Below are 25567 nucleotides of genomic sequence, written 5' to 3'. Positions count from 1 at the left end.
TACTAAAAATACCGTGGCCTGCCTTACTTTGGCACATTCCGTCATTGTCTGTGCACAGCGGGCCGTAACTCTGAGGTGTTCCGCACGTCGCTCCATGCAAAGGAGACAAGCAGCTTTGTGTGTTTTCTGCAATAACGGATTGACTTTGCCGTCTACAACTGTTCCTGATTTTAATTCATCTGGGCTTGTAGCGGATAATATAATCACCTCACCTCTGCTCCCATGTTGAGGTTTTGCTCTGCTCGTGCTGTTGGAATACACTCACACAATGTTAATTTCATGCTTGAGAATCCCATCATAGTCATTCCGAAGTGTCATCATAAATATGTGTTTGACACCTTTTCCTAAATTTACCGCTAGCCTACATGGGGTAAGCAGACATTTTGCTATGATATAAACTTGTGCAAGACAAGACATGTTCCAAAATTTGCTTTAAAATGTTTATTATTATGCTGCATAATTAAAACTTTTCCTTCATTCTATGTAAACTGCAAAAAAAGAAAGAAAAGACTATTAATGGTTGTGTTGTAAATGGCCAGCTGCCAGTTTGGGCCTGGTTAAATAAAAAAAAAAAAAAAAGTTGTTATGAATTCAAGTTTAAACTCCTCCTGTTTATGTCATACACAAGCTGTTGATTTCACCACATGTCAGCTTGGATGCACGCTTGTTTTAATCCCATCTTTTGTCCCCGCTTGTCTTAGTCTTTAGAGAAAACGCCCATAAACCATCAGATAGTCCAAAATGAAAAGTATCTCTCAGAATACAAGACATATATTTGCATTATTTGTGCACACACAAAAGTCCATATGCATTGGAAATCTTGTTTAAGTAGAAACAATAAGATGAAAATTATACAGTCAAAAAGTCGCCTACATATCATTCCAGATGGCCCATAAATTAAAATCAATAGTCAGTCATACCAATAATACTTACACATAATATATACTGAAAGTATTGCATGTGATGATTAGATAAACAACAATATTGCACAACAAAGAATCAACATTTTAAATTACAGTAAAAAAAGGTCCAAGGCATCTTAGCTCCCTCAGCTTTAGTGGAGTTGCTCGATCGTTACTACTGCAAGCCTCACGTTTGTTTCAGCACAAGGAAAGTGAAGCCAATAAGAAGCAGAAAATAAGCAACTTGACAGAGAGCTCTGCAACAGCGCCCTCTCGGGAAAGGAATTACTTCATTAATGCACTGATCTGCTAAACTATTGTCTGCTCTTACATTTTGTAGTAACCAATTCTCAGTACACAATATTAGAATATCCTGAACTTTCAAAATGTATTAAAGGTCCTATATTACACAAAATTGACTCGTGAGCTTTTAATCATGTTAGAATGTTGTTTCCTCTTAAAAAACAAACCTGGAGTTGTGTTTTGTTTCGTTCTCAAACGTTTGAGTATTCCTTTATTATTTGTCTGTCTACATCTGCAAAGTGCAAAATGCTCTGTTTCACCTTGTGATGTCATGAAATGGTAGTTTTCAAGTTAACAGCTACATTTTACCTCCAATAGAGCTTGGCAGCTCCAGGGTTGAAATTATCCAAATGGTTCTAAAGAAGGTGTATGGAGTTTAAAAACACAGTGGAGCACTTCCTGTACATCACAAGGTGGATCAGAGTGTTTTTTGTTTGAGAGAAGGGCTCAGCCTAAATATGCAGGTTTGTGTGTTGTGAATGTTGAGAATCAACACTATAACATAAATCAGAAAACAGCGCAATACAGGCCCTTTAAGAAAGTTATTGAGGCGGTGCTCTGATGGATGATCTATAATATCACCTCTTGGTTGTTCTCTTCCACGGACTGATTGCATTGTTTCCCTTTCTGTTGTGAACATCAGCGCTAGGGAGCCTGTTGTTGTTTCCACAAAGCCAGTTACTGAATAATTGAACTGGGTAAATGTTTAACATGTTTTTACAAGTTCCACGCTGTGGCCCTTGTGAGGTCCCGCTGTTTGTTAGGCTCAGAAGAAACTCTCAGACTGAAATGCATTTCCATTGGAGCATGTTCCCTTGTCCACATTCACAAGGCGTTGCTAGCAGCTGCAATCCACCGACTTAATGTCAAATGTCAGAAGAATGGCTTTTTGTTTATGCTGGCCTGTTTATTCTAGTGCATTTGCATCAAGCTTGAGTCCCTAAAGTCTGGCCCATTCCCTGGACTTGTTTACACTGCGCCTGCCCCTGGTGTCACCTAGGAAATGGGCTCATCATTCCACCTGGTTAATATGAAATGGCTGCTTCTGTTTACAGTTCCTATAGCAACAGTCACTCATTAAACAAATAGATGCTTTTGTTTGCCTTTATGAATTATGTGCTTAGAGTCTCGACAAGTCTGGGAGAAGTAGTGGTTTGCATGGTGTTACTATATGAGAGAGAGAGTTTAACAGGAATTCATTTTAATATTAGTGGTTGGCATGTTGCATGTTGGCACATAGGTTTACATGGCATGCCAGAATCTGGTTTTCTTCTAGCACAAAGTATTCGGAGAAAGATTTTGTTGAATCCGTATGGGCATATGTTCAGTGTGTACAATGTTACAATTAAGTTTTCACCAAGAATGTCACAATTGCAAATTGAGCTTCTTTCTCAGTCAAGATCAAATTGTACATATTCTAAAACATGCACATGCTGTACACATTACATTAAAAAGACAGTTTTTCCTCTCCAAAAATGAGTAATACTAATAGTTATAGTTATATTAAAAACAAGACTTTATTTGTAACTGTCATTAAAATTATATTTTTTGAATTGATGTCAGTTGATGCCAAGTTTCCTTCCATCAACTTGTCCCACAGTGCACAGTTTCCAGTGTCTGACATCTATGTTAACAGCTGGGCTGATTTGATTCTGAAGACAGAGGAGGGTGTGGGACCACTGTTTGGAAAAGTTATTGGGATGTAGTCCATTTTGTGTCTGTTGTTAGGCTAATGTTCCAAGAGGCAGGTTCCCAGAGTGCTTTATCAGTGATGAGAGCTACGATAATGGATTATTTACCATACAGCTTGTGTTTGTCTTTGGACTTTTCCCTAGAAGCAGCAGCCAAAATACAGCAAAACATAGCAGCCTTCAAAACCTTGAGAAAAATAGTGTTGTACCTTTGGTGCACACTGATGTGTTGTCTAGTCTGGCAAAGCAAGCCAAACCCAAAGCACTCTGAAGTCAACCTCTGCCTATTGTCTCCTCCTTTGTGTGTCTTTATCTCACACCCAAGAAATGTTGTGCTTTTGTTGTGCTTGTGTAAACAGGGCTGTGTGAGAACTTGGCAAATGGAAGCAGGTGGCCGCCGAGGTTCTACTGTCATGAGCATTAAAGAAAAACACAACAAGTGGAGAGGTCAGGGCACAGCTGCGCAGGCCAGCCCAGCTCCAGTCCTCTGCAGAGCTGTGAGCGGGTGGAGTCCAGCCGCCATGACAGGGACAGGCAGGGGTTTCTAGTGAGAGGCAGGTTGATGAGCTGTGCCGCAGGCTCTGCTTAACCTTCACCTGCCTGTTCAGGTGGGAGCCACGTGACTCTTGTTTGTACTGTACTCTTATATTCCAGACAGGGAAAACACAACACACTGTAAACAAATAGGAACTCTGACCTTTTTTATGATCCACTGTTTGCTCCAAACACTTGTTTTGCAAGCAACTCCCTGCTCCCAAAGAACAGGCCAGCACCTGATGATCAACAACAGCACTGTCTTTGCTTGCTTGTTCTGACGCATGCTTTGATGTGCTGTAATTAAATTTCTTTAAGGATTTCTCAACTCTGAAAAACTGATATACCTCATTTATAATAGACTAGACTCTTGGCTACCTTCTGTTTGGTTTATTTTGTAGTGCTGCAAACACAATAATGACGGAAGTAAATAAATGCTACACAACAGCTTGTATTTTTCAGATAACTGTTGATATGTTTCAACTGCTTCACCTTGAGAATATTTTGTATTGACATTTACTATGCTCTATTTTAAAATAGAATGAAACAACATGCATTAATATTTTAGTTTTATACATTTATTGCCTCTCTTTTTTACTTCTACTAATTTTGTCTAATACACTTAGTGAAGTGTGTTTGTGAAGGTGCATGTAAATAAACAGTTGTATAAACACACACTGGGCTGTTACTGTGGCTCTGCTCTCAGCTGATGAGTCGTCCCTGCCTCAGTGCCTCCCAGATTAACATTGTTATCAGCGGCGCCCTCTAATAAGGCTCTTTCCTATCTACTTGATATTTATGATGGATAATGCCCATTTTCCATTTTCGTTATTCCTCCAATTTTTTTCTCTCATGATATTGCTGCTTTGAATTATTCTGTGGCGAAATTAATGAGAAAGTAGATTTATGGCTTTCATTTGTTTGTCAATTTCAAAATTAATTGGGTGTTAATTTTAGCCATCCCCTCATCAGTGCCGGTCCTAAGCGTGCATGCATTACTTTGCATATATTGTACCCTTTTTGCTCCTTTATTGTGGGTCACTAGTTTTGCATACATTAATATAGCCCTGCAGCTCATTCTCTTGATTACTTTTGGAGATGCTATGCATTCAGGAAATTTACGCCCTTCCGATATAATTATGAAAATTTTGCATGGGATGGCAGTGCATGTATAATAGCCATTACTTTCAGTGCTTTTATGCCACATTGGAAATAAGGCTGTGGAAAAATGCGTTTTATTTGAAGAATAAGCGAGGTGGATAACATCAGTGCACGGTGTATTTCTAATGGCATTTAATTTAGTGTGGTTCTAATTGGGATTCAGCATGAAACTAGGCCTCTAGATGGAGCTTTGGCTGGCCACATCCCACAGCTTTGCTTACTTGGTTCTTGTTTATAAAATCCCATTATGGAGGGAGGTAGTGCCAGACTGCAGGGGTGAGCTGGGTCAACATGTGTCTGGAGGGAGGGGCCCAGGGAGCTGCTACAGGACCGGCCCATTCTGCTCAGACAGGCCTGAGTGTGGGGGCGTTCTGACACACCACTGAACTCTCACATGACTCACTCTGCACCAGAGGAGATACAGACCATGTGGTCCTGAGTTCTCTTATGGAAGCACTGCCTTCAGCCTGACACAGTATTAGGCTGAGGATGTAGGAAGAATAAACAAAAATGTGACTCTCCACTTACCTGGCCAGAGAAATAATGATATGACATTCTATTATGACAAATACACAGTGCATTTAATTGTGTTTTTCATTTTATTTTTTAAATAACACTTGGCAGGTGGGCAATGATGGTAAGTGCAGTGAGGATCTTTGATTTTCTGCAAGGAATTGTGGTGTGTTGTATTTATTTATGTATTTATTTATGTATGTATGTATTTATTTGTTTGTTTGTTTACAAACACCAGATATTTTAAATTACAAATATTATATTCTGTAAGTTGTCATTATCTAACTTTTAGCTAGTGTTTTGTAATGTTTTATAACATAAATTTCACTGTGCAGAATATGCATTCCTGTCCCAAACTGTAACATTTGGTGCTGAATTCTTTGCTTCTGATATGGTACTTTTAATAAAGCCGTTTCTTGAATATTATCTCACCTAGTCTCTGTAAATATCCTGTGACAAGTTGTCAACCTCAATTTCCTATCTGTCAGTATGAGTGTGTGTCCCTGTGGTGTCTGCATCTTGTTTAGACCTGGGTCTCTGGAGACACTGCCTATGTATTTGAGCACTATTAACTGGCATGGCCCTCCCATTACAAGGCTAAAAGCCTAGCCCATAAATCTGCATTTAGTTCCATTTTCACCTTCTTTCATGATGAGGCTCTGTGTTTTAAAGGCATTTATTCTGCTTCATATAAATAATTAATCAGCCAAGTTAATTTGCTTCTGCCCGACTTGGTCAGCTTCATTAACCACCCTGGAATTGGGAGGCTAGACGCCATGCACCGAAGAGGCTGGCATCCCACGCACAATAGATGTAAATCACCAGTTTGATTTGAGAGGTAGAGGCACAGATAATGTGAACTGTGTCACCAGATCCCATCCTTTGAGAGAAGAGTGGGAGGCAATGCCTGTCCTATGCATTTTAGGTATTTTATTGAATCCAGTTTTTATGGTGATTACCTTTGCCATTAAACTTTAAACATCAAACATACATGACAATACTTCTCCAAATATGTATTTTCTTTTTTTTTTTTTTTTTTTTGAGGGAATAGTTCTACAGCATTGTTGGAGCTCAGTATACTGTCCTTCCACAAAGAGGTGTTATCTCACAATGGTACATAAATATTTTGCCATGGCATCACAGAAGTATACTATCCTTTATTAATATAATATTTAAGGCTTTTTTTTTTTTTTTTTTTTTTTTTTTTTACAGTATCTGGTGGTCAAAATGTAGATGGAATGCTACACCTGAATGTAGCTGCAATATTTCTGACAAGCATTGTAACTGTGGTTAGATTTGCGATTTAAACTTATGCAAAGCCGACAGCATGTTTGTACAGATCTGAGCTTTAACATTTGCAGTTTTATGAAGGATATTTTGTTATTTGTGGAGGAAATTGTGCAGTCTTTGTGATTTGGTAATTGCATGCATTGAAATTGTGATTACAGTTCGAACTCACTTCACACTATTAACAATTATTAACATTACATTACCTTACAGCTATTAAGATATGAGTGGTCAACAGCACATTGAATAAAAATAATATGAAGTTATACTATACTATACTATATATTTTATGAAAAAGTAAGATTTTAAGAAGGCAATAATCCTGGTTACACAAAGCAAAAATAGTATGCAGCAAATGTTAACTGCTGGTGCTTGTATATTATGTTTAAGAGAAGGATGTAGTTATGAAAGACAACTTTTTTTATAACTCAAAGACCGTTTATATCAAGACCTGTGTTTTGGTGTTAATTGAGCATCCCAGAAGGACTTGCCTGTTTTTCGCCTGAATGTTTCTCATGGAGATCCTTTGGCAGGCCTCACACAGTCTCCCTGTTTCCCATTAAAAGCCATTCTGCTGGGATTCTTCTGGGAGCCTGTGCGAGTAAATATATCCATTTCCATAGAAAGTGTTTTGTTTTGGAGGTCCACTGTTTTCTTGGGCTTCTCTGCACTCACTCGGTCCAGGTTGGGTTCCTCTCCTAGTGCGTGCCATACCCCCCTCCCTTTCCACATGTTCCTCCTGTAATGAACAAAACAAACAAATATAAACTCTATTTGTCAGAGAACCGCACTGTAAAAAAGGGAAACAAAGAGAGCAGTTGATTAGCCTGCGGAGAGGAGGCCTGCTGTATCGTATGCATGTATATTTGCCTCATTGCACACAAGCAAACAAATACAAACCAGAGCCCAAACCTGCAATAAAAGTGAAATTGTGTGGGAAGCATTTGACAGATGTTTACAGTTTGGTCCAGAGTTGAAATGCGACCTCATAGTTGTGTGTTTTAACAGCTGTTTCACCCGTCTTCTTCTTCTTGTCTCTGTTTTTCTCTCTCTGCGTCTTCTCCCAGGCTTTTAAGTCATGATGCAAGAATCTAGGACGGAGGCGACGAGCAATGGACAGGCCAATCAAAATGGAGCGTTGGGTGTAGAAGGCGGATCCAGAGAGGGACGGCCTGACAGCTGCCCGCCATCAGTAGAGGTGACTACAGCCGACCTCTTGCATCTCCAGCACCACCAGGTAGGCCCTTCACACCTGTCTGCAGTTCATTAAAGCACGTCAACCGCACGCCCAGCACTTTGAAAGTGCCACTTAATATTTCATTACTAGTCCGGTACACTGGGTGCATAAACACATTATCATTATTATTATTTATGTATATTGGGGCACTATTTTAATATTTAAACACTGGGAAGTGCTCTCTCCCTCTGATTGTCTTTAGTTGTGGATGTGTTTATTGCAGCATGCTGCATCTGCATTCCTGTAAAATATTCATAATTCTGTTCGGACGCGTGTTAAAAGTGTAGGTGCCACAGGAAGTTGTGGACACAGGAGAAAGTAGAACGACCAATAGGACGATAGCATTATCTTGGATCTGTTGTAAACACTCCTCACACTCCTGCTAATGCCATGCTCTGCCGTATTAGCTGATGTGTTGTGGAGATGCACAGGGACATTATTGCTGAAGACGCCTAAACACTTAAAGCATCTTCGACTTGAAGCAAACAGACAAGCTTTTCTTGTTAGTGTCAGCATTATGTGTGGCACACAACAGTGTGTTTAAGGAAACAACATTGAAAAGATCAGTGTGTCTGGTGCTATCTGGGCCAATCCGACAGGACGTCTGGGCTGTTGTCATGAGCTGTTGTCTGATGATGCTCGGGCTCTTTGCTGCTGTCTGTTGTCACAGCACATCCATCAGCCTGAGCCTGGCTCAGCCACTGCCACTGCCTTAAACAAAGGATGCAGACCCTTTGGCATTCTGAATTCATATTCAATGTATACATTTTAACATCTAGATAAATATGTTGATAGCAGCCTTTGTTTAGCTTCTTACATTGGTCAGTTTATTTTATGACGTGGGCTTTGTACAGACTAAATCTCCATCAGTTAGTCCTCGGCAGTAACACCCAGCTCCATAGTACAGCCTTTAGGCCTCTCCAAAATCCTCTCCTCATCCCACAGCCCCGGCCAAAAACCCCACCTCCGAACCATCTTTTTCCAGCTCAAGAGAAGCATGTCGTCAGTGAGAAAATCAGAGCCATACTGAATTCATTACAGCAGTAGTCACACAAAACCATGGATAAAATTTCAATAACTGCAGGCCACAGTTGAGTAAACAGTTGCACTGAAACTTAATTCCTGTTGACTTTTCCTTCATTCTTGGCCAGGGGCACATTGAGATCAGCTCTGCAAAGACAACAGCGTTACAACTGTGATGAATGTGAGTCAGGGGGACATGGGGAGGGGGTGTCATGGATGTACACTTGACATTAAGAAGGGTGACTGCAATGAAGCCTTTTTGCTAAAATGGAGACAGCCATCCAGACACTGCCCCTGATTTAAGTCAAGCAGAAAGAAACATTGTCACACGTGGGGTAATAGCATACCACAAGAAGGTATGGCCACAACTTCTCCACCAAAGGCCAATATTGGCATTGTGAACTACAACCTTCCAATAATGTTATATTCTAAATATTACATTTACCTGTTTTAAATAACAGTGAATATTACTTCATTTTTACAAAGGATGTTGTGGTTTGCACCTAGTGATCTTTAGATTTTTGCAGTGGAGGGTAAGAATGAAAAATTACTTTTTGTCACTGTCTGGAATTAGTTCTTCCTTCGGCCCAAAGTTGGTGGCATTGGTTCTAGCCAAGTGGGTGAATGTAATTTTCATTTGGAAGCATTGCTTTCCTTGTCGTATATTTTGTTCAGTTTCTTTGTTGTGGACTTGGCATTGACTGGGCCATATAAATTGTTGCTTTTGATGAATGGCAAACGGTGCGTCTCACTCTCTGACACTGGCCCCTGATTGGCTGCTTACCTCAGTAGTCTTTTATTCTCCCATTAGACTAAACCAGGATTTTCACTCATGCACCATGAATCATGTTAATTGTCCCCAGGGTATTACAATCTTCACTCAATTACTCAATAACTTTTTACTTTTGTGGCATTCCTCGTTTTATTTGCAGCATACGCTAACACAAGCCTAACTGGCACGTTGGTGTTTTTTGTAGCATTCTTTGTTCTACTCAATAGATCTGAGCTGTTCTTTCAGGTGATGCAAAAATCAATTGATAAATCCTCAAGGGAGAGCCCTGAGTGAGTGCGAACAACAAACCTGGCACTGACATATCATTTATTCTTATTATGGAACATAAGTATGAAAGACAGTGCTCATTAATAAAGATGGGGGATGAAATAATTGTAATGTGTTTGATCATCTTGATTCTGACAGGGGAATTCATCTTGTGGGCCAGTTAGATTTGAGGGAAGTGGACCATAAGCTCAATTTAAGCATCTCTATTAGTAAGACACATAGGAGGAGAAAAAGACCTTTTTTTATACAACGATTGTCCAAGTGGAGTAAGGGACGCTAAATGATGAAAAGGATAGAACAGCACATGTCCAACTAAGGTCAAGTTTATTTAATCATTCATTTATGAGTTTTAGATTTACCACTGGTTTATCAAACCAGTGGTAAATCTAAAACTGGTTCTGTCTAACCATTGTCTTACCTAATTTTTGGTTTTTGGTCATTTTTTATCGTATTTTATAAGGGAATGCTAGTAATTGCCTCAAAATTGTTAACCGTTAACAAGATGAAAGAACAGGCTATTTGCAGCCTTCATCCAATGTGATGTTTTTTATTGTATTATTATATTGTTGAGTATTATGTACTTTGTCTTTGATAATCACTCATTTTTGTTGCTTTGTAAATTGCGTTTTGCTACCACAAATATTTTGAGTTAAATATGTGATTTCTAGAGCTCCAATATTGTGTCACAGCCTTCTGGTTTATTTGCTGTGCTCATAATTATTGAAATAGAAGGAATGATGATTGTCTGTGTACGCTCATATTCTTTACATTGTAGAGGCACTCTGTCTTCCATAGGGCTTTATCACCAGCAGCTCTCAGGTATCCTCCTGGCTGTTCATATTGTCACAAGAGGCCACACACACCCAGCAACTTATTGGAAATCTGGCGGAGAGGATAACATCAGTGTTATGACACTGCATATTGCCCTAAATTGCTTTATTGGTAAAATGATAGTGCTCGTCCAATTTGAATAATTTTATGGAATCCCTCACAGAACAGTTTAATTATGTTATCACACAACTGGCAACATCTGTCTTTATACCACAGCACATGACAGTTTTATTACAGGCTGGATTTCTGCGCTGTTTCTGGCAATTGATGTGTGATCTGATTAATAATCACACAGATGGAGGTGAAAATTGAACAGTGATGTGCTGCTACGTCAAAAAGAAAGAAAATAATTATTAAAGCAGAGAGAACACAGGCAGTATAGAATCTTAAAGCCCTGTTTGTAGTCTTTTTGTCTTGTTGAAATCTATATTGTTTTGGTATGTTTAACATGTTTACATATAACCATAACTCTACTGTACATGGTGCCATTCTTATGCTAGGAATATGGATAGTTGTTTAATTCATGGTGGTTTATTTTAAGCTTTTCTTTTTAAGGATCTGGTACCAGCTCCATGGAGATGTTATTAGTTTACTTAGAATGTTCCACAGTATACCGTTTAAAGTATTTATCTTGCATTTGTCGTACAGGTGTTTCATTTAAATACCTTGAAAAACATGTATTCTTACGATGAGTGAGGCCAGTTGACACAGATCTGACTGATGCAGTATGACATTAGATAATTTTAATGCCATACTGTGGAATATTCCAGGCAAACCATTTACATAGAGACAAGCAGGTGGTGAACCCTGTACCAAAAGAGTATCACAGTGCACTGTAAAGCCACTCTTATATCTTGTCTGCCATATTTTAGCTTTTTTGTGGGTAAAATTACTGAACTTTATACAACCAGAACCAAGACCAAAGTTCATCTATTGGTTGGACATATGACCCCAAGTACAATGTAAAACAAACACTGCACTCGTGTACTGTACATTTGTTACCTCTACAGTTTCATTTATTTTTTATCTTTCCAATCTGTTTAGTCTAGGTGCAACATTTCATGCGCTACTGTCACCACTGTTTTGTTAGTGGGCTTTTAGCAGGTAAGCCACCCAGCACCTCTCCTTTGTCTTGTGGACGCCTTCCAGGACAGTCAGGGCTATGAAGTCATCCATTTTGTTGAGTCTACCTCCAGCTGCTGCTCCTCCACTCGACTGGGAGGAGATGGGCCTCAGGTTGTGCACTGGAGTTTAAAATAGTTGACTGTTGCTCGGCTCCACATCCTGTTTACACTCTGAGCTGATGTGGGCAGCAGGAGGGGGATTCCCCAGCTGTTTGACAGGGTGGTGACCAGAGGCAACACATGGAAACATACAGACACCCAGTGCATCAAATCATTACACAGTAACACACACATAAAATGACATCAAAATATAGGGCTGGACAATACAGCTACAAAAACTACAGCACTGTTGTATGTTAACCTACAGTTACCATAGCACCACATGCATTTAGACAGCAGTTAAGCTAGAGCTGGGCGATATGGTGATAAAAATCTAATCATGATCTCATCACTATGACAATATGTTATTCACTTTATTTACTGCAGCTGTCTGCCCAAATGCTTTTTCCCACTCACTTCTCCTATTGGTTAGCCTCTGTAAGGCTCTAAGTGAGAGACAGCTGGATTTAACCAATCACAATGAAGTATGTATGAACTTCCAGAAGAAGCAGATTGCTTTACTTCAAGACAATACAAGGCAATACAAACATGTGAACATGAAGTGTAATGCAGTCGACATTATTATATGACTCATTTAGCCCAACCTCTCCTATGTTAAGCAACATAGAGTGTCATGACTAAGTACATATCCTTTGTGATACACATAGGCAAGTAGTTATGTGTTTTACATTGTGCCCCTAATTGTGCAAAAGTATTACTAATATTGCAAAACTCAACTTCCAAAATTCTTGCTCCTCCTTGGCCCTAAGCATGATGGAAAAAAGTACTAGTACTGTACATATTTGGACACACCCTAGTGCCTGACATGTGTAATGTAAATGATGCAAGAACTATACATGCTGGTATCATTAGGAGTGAAGTGGTCTCATTGTGCGGCACCCGGATGGACTTTGATGGGCTGTGTGTGTGTTTTTGTGGGTGACTCTAAACTCAGGAGCAGGTGTCCACAGCAGCTGGCTGGAGGCAGACTGGGGACTGGTCTGCTTTGGGTCTGTATTAAACAGCTTAGAACGAAGCCACAGGACTAATGCACTCTGTATGTTTTATTTAAAGCAGGACAACAACTGCACAAGAGGGCACAATACTAAATATGAGCCCCAGACCTTACGAAATACATGACAATATGCTTTTCAAAATGTTAAACACTATAAATTATTGTAGTGCTATTTAGTACTTATTCATCTATGTTGTCTTCCATTTGCATTGGAGAATTATTCTTTTAAGTGAGGAGTGGTTTTCATCCAACATTTGTCATTGTGAAATTTCTAGGTCAGTAGTTGATTTTCCACAAAGTAAATTGCAGTGCATTAAGGGTATTTATATAAACTGTTCAAAACAACCCTGGCTTTCTGAATTAGCTGCAGCAACTAACTATTCTTAGCTTTTCTGTTGTTTTCAGCATTGCTTTTACTGTATATACTGCAATTACTGTCCCCATAATTGTCATCTACTGACAATATATATATTTGCACAGAGTGTAGTCCACCGTATATTGGGTGAGTTGTAAGAAAAGTGTCTAACCCAGAACACAACATACTTCATATTGAGGAAGATTTGAAACCGTTACCCTTTTGCCTTTTGGTTGGGAGTGAGTTCTTATCAGCTGAGCCACATCAACTTTAAGTTTATATAATTATTTAGATGTATTATTGTAAACAAAGTTGTATCTTAATGATAATATCTCTAATAAGTCAGAATACTTTGACAGAAACCGGTCCAGTATCAAAAGTCTTCAGTCCAAATGTAGTCAGTGACCCTTCTAACTATAAATACATGTTGCACGTATAGTTTTGTTTTTGGTGTGTGGTTGCTTTGTTTTGTATGCTGTATTCTTCTTAAATGAAACAAATAACTTTAACAGGTCCCACACAGGAGCTCAGACACAGGGCCAACTGTGAGTCATTTTGCACTGTTTAGCAGCACAAGTTGTGTGTTTAGCGTTGTAAATAAGTAACCATTTTAACAGAGCCTCTGGAGATTATGTCCGGGAAAGTACAGGGCTGGCTTTAATGTCCATTGTCACAACAGTGTTTGAATAACAAGCCTTTCCTCATGCCACTGGGATGTTTACATTTTGGTGAATAATAATAATGCCATCTTAAGCACAAGCTATCCTTCATTTTGACCCAATTTATTAGGGATAGACTTAAGGATGCACAATTCCTCTTGGGGAAACACTCAAGCGCTAGGCCCATTCATTTTTAATGAGAGCACTACTTTAAAAAACTTCATTGAATTAATATGTATCAGTAAGTCTTTCCTGTGCAGCAAAACTTCAGGGTAATTAATATTCATAGGCTGCGCTTGTTAACACCCCCAATGCTGGAGCAATGTAGATCCAATTAACAGAGAATGGACCCTAAGGATTTGGCCAGATAAGGGTTAAATGAGCTATTGAAATTGAAACCAGGCCTGTCGCTTCCTAAAACACTTATTTGTTTCTGTAATGCATGTTGCAGAGTAGGCTATCATTTCAGATGTTTGTATATGTGTATTGTATATGTGAGTATTTTTTTATTAGTGTTTATTATACTGTTTATATACCAAATCTCAATGTTGCATGCACAGATGCATGGAGGGCATCCCCAGCGCAGCCAATCTAATGTGAAAACCCTGTTGCAGCTCAGCCTGTTATATCTTATTCATAATGGCTTGGCATAGTGTGGGTAATAGACATGAGTGTTCATTCTTGGTGTCAGTTTGGAGGCTGGGGCCAGACCGGTTGACATGGGAACAGGGAGCCTTTAAAGGCTGATGGGTTAGAGACGCTAAATGCCTGTTTTCCACCTGCTGCTGTTTGTTACAGCTAAGTAAATAGACATTTGTTCCTCTGAGACAGCTTCGTGGAACCAGTCCACAAGGTTTAATAAATACATCTGTTAGTGTTTTGTACTGTGCAAAAAAAGCTTATCGGGGAAAAAAAATGTTTTGTTTATTGTTCGACACATTTGAATGTAACTATTGTGCTTCAACTGTAACTCTCCCTCAAACACCACAGTCATAGTACATTCTTTGCTAAAGATGATTTTGCATTATGCTCTATGTAGCATGTTTCATAAATCAACAGCAGCCCTGGTAATGGGTTTTTGGTAACCTGAACATTTGAAAAGATGGAAGCCCATGTTAAAATAAAGCATGTGCACAACTGTATTGTGGCAGCACTTGTGTTATTTACCACATGCTCCTTTGCCACACCTATGATAGAAAAGAAAATTGGATGGTCATTTTGCCAGTTCAGGATGGATATAATAAATAACCAGTGCCTGGTGATCAAATGAGCCTTCATTAAAGTAAATATGCATTGACAGGCACACAGTGTATACGTCTCCTGGAGTGAATTTGATTGTTTGACATGTCTTTACCCATCAAAGTGTATATGAGTGATTAATAACCACTCCCTGTGCGTTCAGCGCTGACATGGCCTCTATTTGAGAGAAAAATGGCCCAGGTCAGTATTCACTGGTGAATTGCTGTGTACCATTTAGAGAATGATATGCCATGATGGGATGTGGCTTCATAAATAACAGTGATGGCACCTCTGCATCCAGTGAGTGACATGTGCCATAAATACTTAGCCTGTCCACCGACAATAGTTTGGATAAATCCTAAGCTAACCTTTTCTTGTGTAGAATAAAAAAGAACAATATTATTTAAATAGACAATAAAAACAAATGTTTTGTGTTGGTGGGAGGCCGTAGAATGTTGCACAGCCCCTCTCTCAGTGTGGTCTCTGATGTACTGTTGTTATTTGCTTGTTTACAATCTCTGACATGATGTAATGGGATGGCGCTGAGAGCATCTAGCTCGCAAATGGCACAGGAAATAAGACAGTCCTTTATGTAGGCCCCCTCCTTCCCCCACCATTCTGTTTTTTTCCTTAGAATATGTTGTGCATTTGACTGAAGGAACATGAGCCTTGAATAAAAGTAAGTGTTTTTTGCATTAGGTGCTCCCCGGAGGTAGGAGGGGAAATATCATGTCCCCGTGTGAAATGTGGATGTGAAATCTAGCAGAAAAAAATATTTATGACCATTTTCTGGTTGATTAAAGCTGGATGACATGCCTTAGGAGACAGAGAGTGGACAAAGGGCTGCAGTGCTGCTGCTGGGCAGATGTTACAGACACTGTTGTGCAGGGAGGAGGCACAGGCTGAAGCAGCCTCACACTGAGAGCTCTCATGTGGGGTCCTGCTGTGGACAGTCACTCCAACATATCTCATAACTCATTTGTACTGCTCTTTTATACTGTATTGCACCATGCATGCTATTACAATCATTTAAATTTCCCTTTTCACTTGAGTACAGCTAGTAAGGAAATTACAGAAAGATCTAAATGTACAAGAGAAGAGTAACGAGAAGTTGCAGTCTGCCCTTTTCCCACCAGATGCCGCTATGAAGCAGAACCACTGCACTTTCAAAGTTGTTAAAGTGAAGTACAGATTTTATTATTTATGTCTAATTCTCCCTGCACATTACTCAATCAATATCACAAACTACTTGGAAAACGATTTGACCAATGTAACTTTGCATCAGTCTTATCTGCGTTGTTGTTCTCTGGGACTGCTGCCAAAGCATAAATAATCAGTTAATTACACGCAGGCCATCCCTGCCACATGATTGTGTTTTGATGGTGTTGGTGACAGCAGAGCAAACCAGAGCTTAAAGAGTCACATCCAATGGATCAGAGAGAAACCAAATTGAGAGTATTATTAATTTTTCAATTTCTCTCTGCAGATATCTAATAATTGTGCCCAAAGATAGCCAGGGGCTCCTATTAAACATTAACATGCAAAAGAAAAGTTAGAATCAGAAAGATGGTATTTTGGATTGAATAATGTAAAATATCTGTAGGGCAACAGGGAAAGAAGCAAACGAGTCCAGGTTTATTCTTCAAATGTTTTCCAGCAGCGCCATGCTAGCTCCTAATTACTGAGCTCTTATCTGCACACTCAACAGTATATTTATTTTCCCCAAATGCAAATTTCTTTAACCTTTAAATAACACGTGCATGTCACTAACTTTTAAAGGCATCATTAGATATGCAGCTGGACCTGGCCACAATTTTGTTTTTAATTGGTATGTAACTTCACCAGACAGAGTAGTTATTTCCTTTTTTTTCATCAGCTTTTTGATAATTAATGTGAGTATGTCCACTGAATACAAAAGCAGGGCCTCTGAATTGAGAAACACATGTGTCTTAGTCTAAACTATCTGTGTGTCATCAGTTTTTGTTGCAGTTGCCAGACATCGAGAGCCTTCCAGGAGTTCCCCTGTTTCTCCTTACGATGCTGTCTCATTCACTTTGCTCACTTCTACATAATATCATCTTCATCTGTGATAGCTCCTGCACAGGGGAACTGCATTTGTTGATCAGATTTGGCTTGTCTGACGCTTCCTACCCCAGAAGTATGTGCGTGTAATGCTTGCCCAAGCGTGGCCGTTGTGGAGCTGATGGAGTGATCCTGCCTGTCATAGGACAAGATAACCACATCAGTAAATACTCTGCTCCCGACCTCCACACAGCAGCCATGCATCTTCTACCCCTATGCTACTGGGATTATTCTCATTATAGAACAATGCACATGAGCTATAGGTACAGGTTTTCATGGATATCGGTATTGTCCGATATTGAAAAAATATTTGTCACAGATATTTATTTGTGGCTTCGCCAGTCTCTGTGTGCCCATGTGCCATTCCCAGATTGCCCTCAGAGCATCAGTCTTTTTGTCTTTTGTCTTTTTGAACAGACTTATGAGTAAACATGGAAATAGAAGAGTAAATAGGCTAAAATATGACTGTATGTTTACACAAACATGTGACAAATGAATTCATATCGCAGACGTTGTGTTATTATTTTACTGTAAAGTGAAATGTTACACTGTGTACACTGTCACAGAGGTACAAGACCCCCAGTATGATTTATGCAACTTTGTACACATTTTTATGGATGGAACAACTTACCTAACATGAGGTATTTATTCATCACATTGTGCCATTGACTACAAACAATAATGTATAATACACTAACTATATAGATATTTTTGGGCCTTTGACTAGTTTAACTTTCAGCTCATAAATTATGTTTATCAAAATGATGAAGCAAGATTTTCTATGTTCAACTCTGCACCTTGTTCTATTTTGAGTAATACTGTGTCCAAAAAATGAACAAGAGTAAGTCCACAGTGTCAAACATGCCATTGCCACATCATCTCCAAGGATTCCCATCATATTTCATATTTAAGACTCCAGTAACGTATCGCTTTAGTTTTCCTCCAAAGGGATCCGTGACTCCAGTTACACTCTGCTTTTTCCTCCTCAATTTGATGAGGTCTCTTGTCGGTATCAGAGAGGCAGACTCCAGTTTCACCATGCAATCTTTTGATACTCACCCTCTCTTCAAAACATCAACCGACACGGAAGACGGATTGAATTAGCCATTTGTGGTGTATTTATCTCGATCTGGGAGTAATGCGCTGCTCTCGGTCTTAGCACTCAAGCTCAATGAAAACAATAAATGGTGCCCTTATCTGGAGGAGTGAAATCAAGATAGGCGGTAGAGAGCTGTGAGTTATTTGTGGTTGATTTGGAATGGAAGGACAGAGACAGGATATGGACACCCCTCTCCTGTTACAGTGGGGGGACCGGCAGGAGAAGAGAGGTGTAATCAGACCAATGCTATGGCTGTAATGCGAAAGTGTCAGAGATGTGCCTTTGTCCAGCTCTGAGTGAATTTGGTCAAGCCTTGTGTTAAATTGAAAACGGGACCGCTGGGATTTGATGGTGAGAGGACAGGGGACTCTGCGCAAGCCACATCTCGGGCAATTATCGCAATCTCCTGTACTCCATCATGTGTCTGGTCTCTGTCTGCCGCACAACTAGACTAGTACATATTGGTGCATGGATAGTTGGAGTTTGGCAAAAAAATTAATTGCGTTTATATAGCGATTTATATTGTATTGCGATTAGACTTTGTCATATGTTTTCAAATCAGGATTCAGTTTACAGTGTGCACATTTAAACTCAATCGGGAGCATTAACATTTGAGCGTGAAAGCTGAAATAACAAATGTGTAGGAAATGGATGAAGCTAAACCACAGGGATCTAGAAATTTGATATGGGATATATTTTGGTTGCGTTTGTTTTCTTTAAATTAAATAATTACAGCCTTTGCAATTTGGTGAAAGTGATTATTTAAATTTAAACCTATTATTGACTAACCCTGTCACAAACCTCTAAAGCAAACACTTCCACTCGAATATAGCTTTACCTAAATTAAAGGTGCTATATTATGTCAAGTGCATTCTTGTGAGTTTTACGCCATTCTATAATGCTGGTTCCTCCTCCAAAAACATAGCTGGAATTGTGTTTTGTTTCATTCAAACGTGTAACCCTGTATTCTTAGTCTCTTTCCATCTCCAAAGCTCAAAGTGCACTGTTCCACCTTGTGATATTATGTAGTGACAAATGATTCTAGTGAAAGTGTATGGGGTTTAAAAACACAGTGGAGCACTTCCTGTGTTACCTATCACAAGGTGGAACAGAGTGTTTTCTGTTTAAGAGAAGCACTCTGCCTAAATATACAGGATTTTTGTGTTAAACATGTGTGAATGAAACAAAACACAACTCCAGGTCAGGTATATTTGTGATGACAAACATTATAACTTGCAAACTTTATAACTTCTGTCAATAGAAATGGCGTAATGTGGGCCCTGTAAGAGTAATGCATTCTATACTCCTTTTTCCTTTACCATATTTATTTTTAGAACATTTAGACATCTGTTGGTAGCACTGAGTATGTGTGTCTTTTGCGTACTAAGGTTCTGCTTTCTAATATGACTCTTATTGCAAACTGCTTGTCCTGGCCTATCCCAGTGGTTTTCGTGCACGGTTGGAGAGAAGCAGATCACTTCCCGGCAGGTGCGATGTGGGAAGCCTTTCGCCTTTCCACCAACTCACCACCGGAGCAGAAAAAGAAAAAAAAACTTTGAAGGAAGGGAAAATAAGTTACCCACCATGGCTATATATTTATACATGCATGTGTGTGTAGTTCTTTTTAACCACCTTTGCAGCTGCCAGGATTCCAAGTTGCCCCATATTTTAAACAGATGTTGAGGAGAGCAAAAGGAAGGAAAGCTTTGCAAGAGTCTAGCAATCAAAATAATTATCTTTATGGGTGGTTGTTTACAAAGTGTTAATGGGAAATAGTGCAGACATGCTAACCAGTCTGCTTTTATGTGTTACAGCTGATAAATTCTTCTGTCTGTTACACACCTCCTCAAAACCACACAAGTTTTTAAAGTGTTCTCGACTTCCAACAAAGTTCGAAAAGAACACGTACAGTAAGTAGTGGTCCCTCCTCTTCCCATCCCCTCCAATGAATCATTTTAAGTGGATGCTCCTCTTTGATCGACAGTCCAAGAACCAGCAGTAATTTGTAGCCACAGGGTAACATTGCTGTTCGAACTTGTTCTCCAGCCAAATGCTCCTACCTGATTGAGGTCATATGACAAAATCATAATTCATACAGCTCGCTTCAATTGGTATGCGTTTTCAAGTTTATTATTTATTTATTGACGAGATGAGTCAAATTGAAAAGGATCCTTATGTAGGCTGATTGCTAATAGAATAGCCTCATTTCGCTCCAGGGAAGTTTGTTTTTAGACCACATTAGCCTCGCCGCATTGTCTCCCAGGGATGGTTGTTTAATTTGAATAATCACAAAAAGTGTATTCTTTTGGGTTTGGCGCGACGATTGTGTCCCAGATGAATAAAGAAGTAAATGAGGGGAAGGAAAACAGGTAATTATGCTGAAGTGGCAAATGAATGACCTACTGATCCCTAAGCCTAATTGATTTTGTCGACAAAAATTATCTTTGTTTTCCTCCCCTGTTGCCATGTGTTGTTGGTGGATGTCTGTGGGCTTTTCAAATGTAATTAATTGGTGTAAATAAAGAATCAAATACTGGAAGCCTGTGATAATGTGTGTCTATTTCATTTACCGGCAGAGCAGTTCCACATCTGGAATGATGTCACAATCTGGCATCAGAGCCAACATTTCACCTTTGACTAGAGTCATCAGGTTTACGTACTGTATTGCAGTTACTCATTGACAGAAAAAAAGTATATATATATATATATATATATATATATATATATATATATATATATATATATATATATATATGTGTGTGTGTGTGTGTGTGTATTTATCTATCTATCTATATATATCTATATATATATGTGTGTGTGTGTGTGTGTGTATCTATCTATCTATATATATATATATATATATATATATATATATATATATATATATATACATACACACACACACACACACAAAGCCCAATCTGCGTGTTATTTGCGGGTGTCTGTATGAATACATTTCTTCCCCCCTGCTTGATACAGTATACCTTATTTTTTTATGGATGCTTTTATTTGACCATATACACCATGTCACGTTTCTTTGTGAAAAGTTTTCACTAAAAATGGCAATAAATCATTTTCTACTGCTTCAGTAAACTTAAACATAACATTTTGTACAGTCAGTACACAGCCCTCAATTCAAATGTACAATATTTCCATTTAAAGAAACTAGTTCTTGTTTCTTTAGCAGAAAGTTTCTGCATTGTGACTCATATGCAATAAACATAGATGTGGAAAAAGTTGAGCCGCCTTGGTGTGTGTGTGTCAAAAATAGAGTTGTTTTAATAGTGCATGTCCCGGGTCAGCCTCACCAACTGGACTTTGAGTGTGAGCCAACTTCCAACGCAGCACTACTGTACATGTGCCAGTGTCTGGGTGATGACACGTTCTACTTTGCATGTAAATTCTTTAGTGATTCACCTCCGAGTGAACCCACTGAGAGCCATTTTGGTGCTGGCTTAAAGACAGAGGTGTGTTTTTATGACTAGGTGAGGCACGTCCTCTCCAAGGCCCCCGAGCACAGTATCCCTCAGCCCTTCCCCTTTAATCACTGTATCAAGCGCTCTCATAAACTCCATGAGCTGTATACCCGCGCCTGTGTATTTGCGCACCATCCACACTGTGTGTGCCCTTCCTTGTTTCGCCATTTTTAAACCTAATCAGCAAAAATAAAAGCCATTGTAAGCTAGCTCATATTAAAGGGGTGATTATTGGTAATAAATACTTTTTATACATACTTATTACAGAGGCAGTTTTCTTCTTGCGCTTAATGAGAGTAATTTGATTTGCTTGAGAGATTACAGTTTCCTAGAATTAATGCGGCAATCCCCATTCTGAGATAGAGCGAGATCTAAGATTCTTCACAGGTCGTGTGCTGCTAGATGCACCCCTCTCACATAGCGGCTAATGGAGTTGAACAGCAGTCTGTCATCCCCCCTCTCCCCTCCCCCCTCTCAGCAGCTCTATAGCCCGCGTGCCCTTGGTTCCTGCAGTGCTTGTTGTTTGGGCCACTTCTGTCACACACACTTTACTTTTTAGACTATTCACGTCCAAGTCTGCATATCTTATGGGATGATAATTTCTTGTATAATCATCAAATGTAATAATGGCACACATTAAGTGAGCTTTGGAAGATTGCATATGGCTACATAAAGGTAAAACTTCTCTTGGTAAGAAAACAGTTGCAATATAAGTAATAAAATATTGATTACTTAATATTTAAGGTAATTAGGTTAGTAAGCACATTGTGTCAAAGGTGTGATCAAATGTCTATAGTAGTAGTAGATAGTCTCGAAACTTGTTGAATATGTTTGGAGATTATGTTTGAATTTATTTAGGAGCATATTAGAAACATGAATCTAAAGTCGTCAATCTAAAATGCTGAAGTATTTTTATGCTTGGTTGAAAAAAATTGTGTTACTAAGATTTGAAGTCACATGTCATTGTATTATATAGTCACACTGTTTGCCTCTTTGCCACTTGCCTTTTTTAGTTTTAGGGTTTCAATTTGGTATATAAAACTACCTTATACATTTTCTTTGGTAGATCTATAAAACCAGCTAAAATGGAGGCAACTTTAGCTTGTATAACCTTTCACAGTTCACAGTAAAAATGAGTGTCTGCCTCTGCCTCACCCCAAAAGAGGCCATTGTTGAAAAATGAGCCTTATTTGGCAGTTCATTGGGTTATTGTGTGAAATAATTCCCCTGTGTGTAATAGAAGGCTGGTGACATATTGTGGGTATTTCAATGCAAATGATCCTAACTACAAACTTCCTTTTATGCTACACAAAATTTCTGCATTTTGTGCTGAGGTTGGAAAAAAATATGTTCATATGCTTTGGGGGATTTTGTGCTATCTTTAGTTCATTATACTATACTATGTCTTTTTGTTATTAGGATATATTTATATGTTGAGTTATAAGGACAATCCATCAGGTGCCACAGAAGCCTCATAATGTATAATTTAATGGAAATCTTTGGCAAGCAACATTCCTCTATTGAGTAAGGAAGCACATTTTTGGCTGTCTAGTTTCATAACTTTTATTTAGAACATATAAATGCTTTAAAATGCATAATGGACGATAATTGAGGAATACAATCAATAAGTTCTGCTTCTTGGAAAGGGCGTAAGAAGAAGTCAAAACTTTTAAAATTTTACCCTTAGTAAAGTTCACAAATCTACATCTGTGATCACGAGTCACATTTAATTAAAAGCCCAGCAAGGAAGTAATGATGAAGGACCCAGAAGTGACATCGCTCTCAACAACTCTATAACATTATTATTAAGGTGCATTATAGTATACACCAAATGCTATTTATTAAAGTTATTTATTTTGAATTACTATTATTTATTTATGTATTCACCTTATTTACAATATAAGGTATAAAACAATCTTTATCTCACAGTACAAACATTGTCCCCATTGAGAATGTTGTTAACCATGACCATAACAACTTTTTAAATTCACATGCCTTGGAGTTAAAACAATAAATGAGCTAACCTGTCAAAAAACATTGTGTCACATCATCTGCCTGCTGGAGAGACTCGTGGAATACTTTTCAGTGCGGTGTGACAGGGGCTGTGTCTAGACCCTGCTGGATATTATACCTCTTTATGGTCGGAACAATCAGATTTTTTTCTCTTTCTTTTTCTCATCCCTTTCTTTATTCCTGGCGGCATAGGATCATATTACCCATCTTGGAATGACTTCAACAGAGACACTGCTATTCCCAGGGAGCTGTCTCTCTCCCTGCTGCAACTCAATCCATGGCCAATTGGAGCGGCCAGTGATTTATAGAAAATCCTCTCCTTCAGAGGAACTCTCGCTGCACACATTCACACTGGGAATTCTCCGCGGACAGATCATCATGTGTTAGGGCCGAGGTCAGGACAGTTCAAGGCAGCGGAGGCAGTACAATGATGCACAGTTGTAAACCTCCAACTGCCTTAGAGAAGAGCTAGTTTAACCCTGGTATTGTTTTAGGGCAGTAATGACCTATATGCCAACAGACTATAGATAAAATGTACAAATATAGCCATGTCTTACACACAATCAGACCTAATTAAGATATAATATTTGGTTCTCTGCAGAGGGTTATACATGTATCTACAAGCTCTGTGATTTGTAACCGTTTAAATTGCAATTTCAGATCAATTACAATGTATCCAGCCTGTTAGAGAAATTCCATGTCTGTGGAGTACTGAGGGCTCTCACTGCCAGCTCAGTCCATGTTATCTCACTCTGTGTCATCAGAGGTATAATACTCCCTACAACATGGACTAGACTGGAATGGACAACAGCATCACAGTGTGTTGAGTGGTCCTGAATCCCATCCTGAATAAACTTATGTTAGAACTCCAACATTATGCCTCTTCTCTTCAGCTCCCAGGCTACTACAATTTATTACAACACAGCCCTACTAATAATTTCAACTGGCAACATTTCAGTTCTATACAAGTTGCTTATTGAGCCAAATAGTATACAAAATAATATTTGAAAAAGTGAAGCACTATTGAGTATAGCAGTATTTATTTAAATGTTTATAGTTTATAGATTTTACAATTCAGTAAACTTGCTGGGAATGTTGACTAGTGCTAAAGGTTAATGTGGACTATATAAAACAAAAGCTTCAAATAGCCAAATATTCCTGCTGTTTCTTTAATAAAATCAACAAGATGCTTGATCTACAAAGCGCTCATGTGCTCTTTGGGCAGATGTCATTACTTATCCATCTCCTCTTGACCAACAGTCTCGCTAGCTGCAGGCGGTGTCACGCTTGTTGTCTGCTTTCCTCATTATTACTGGGATTATTCATCTCGCTGAGTTGGTTTTGCATCAGTGCTGAGTTAAATAACGCCCCGTGGTGTGGAGGCTGGACAGGGGTTAGCTCACAACAGACCATCAGTTTGGGCCCTCCAGCTCTGTGACGCTACATGACTTCATGATAACTCTTTCAGCTCCAGTCAGTGCACATTTCTACACACTGTAAGACTCTATTGTTTTATATGACCACAAATGATGATATTTAAATACTTTACTGTAATGTTAATTGTCTCACTTGATTGTACAGGCCGCCAGATCCAACTGAGTGACTTACTTAAAGGTGCACTATGTAACATTTTTGGTGTAGTGTCCTCCACTTGTTTGCCTAATAAAGATGCTTTGCCTGCAATGCTCCTCAGAACTTATATATGTTATCTTGTATTTATTCAATTACAGCAGTTTTTATTGCTCAAAAATACTTAAAAAAAACTGTGTCAGCATTTAAGAGCCCCCATAAGACACAGTACAAACTGTAGTGTCACTGTAGTGCCACATATTTCACGCACATTGCCTACCATAATCAAAATACT

General features: G+C 38.9%; 1 protein-coding gene across 8 annotated transcripts in view; it reads left to right on the top strand.

The window, feature by feature from the left end:
* foxp1b (forkhead box P1b) overlaps positions 1 to 25567 on the top strand; it is a 156302-nt gene that overhangs the window by 60774 nt on the left and 69961 nt on the right. For 6 of the 8 annotated variants that reach the window (XM_055160367.1, XM_055160365.1, XM_055160363.1 and 3 more), the window contains one exon: positions 7459 to 7628. The exons of 1 other annotated variant lie outside the window; for it this stretch is intronic. In XM_055160367.1, the coding sequence (XP_055016342.1) occupies positions 7470 to 7628 (159 nt within the window). In that variant the 5' untranslated portion in view covers positions 7459 to 7469. The remainder of the gene's footprint in view (positions 1 to 7458; positions 7629 to 25567) is intronic. One more of the 8 variants, XM_055160368.1, reaches the window with a different exon arrangement.

The sequence above is a fragment of the Boleophthalmus pectinirostris genome, unplaced genomic scaffold (assembly GCF_026225935.1).
Source record: "Boleophthalmus pectinirostris isolate CB_2022bp ecotype Guang Dong unplaced genomic scaffold, ASM2622593v1 HiC_scaffold_3, whole genome shotgun sequence".
Taxonomy (NCBI): domain Eukaryota; kingdom Metazoa; phylum Chordata; class Actinopteri; order Gobiiformes; family Gobiidae; genus Boleophthalmus; species Boleophthalmus pectinirostris.
The sequence above is the reverse complement of the archived record's forward strand: the minus strand, read 5'-3'. Positions and strand labels throughout refer to the sequence as shown.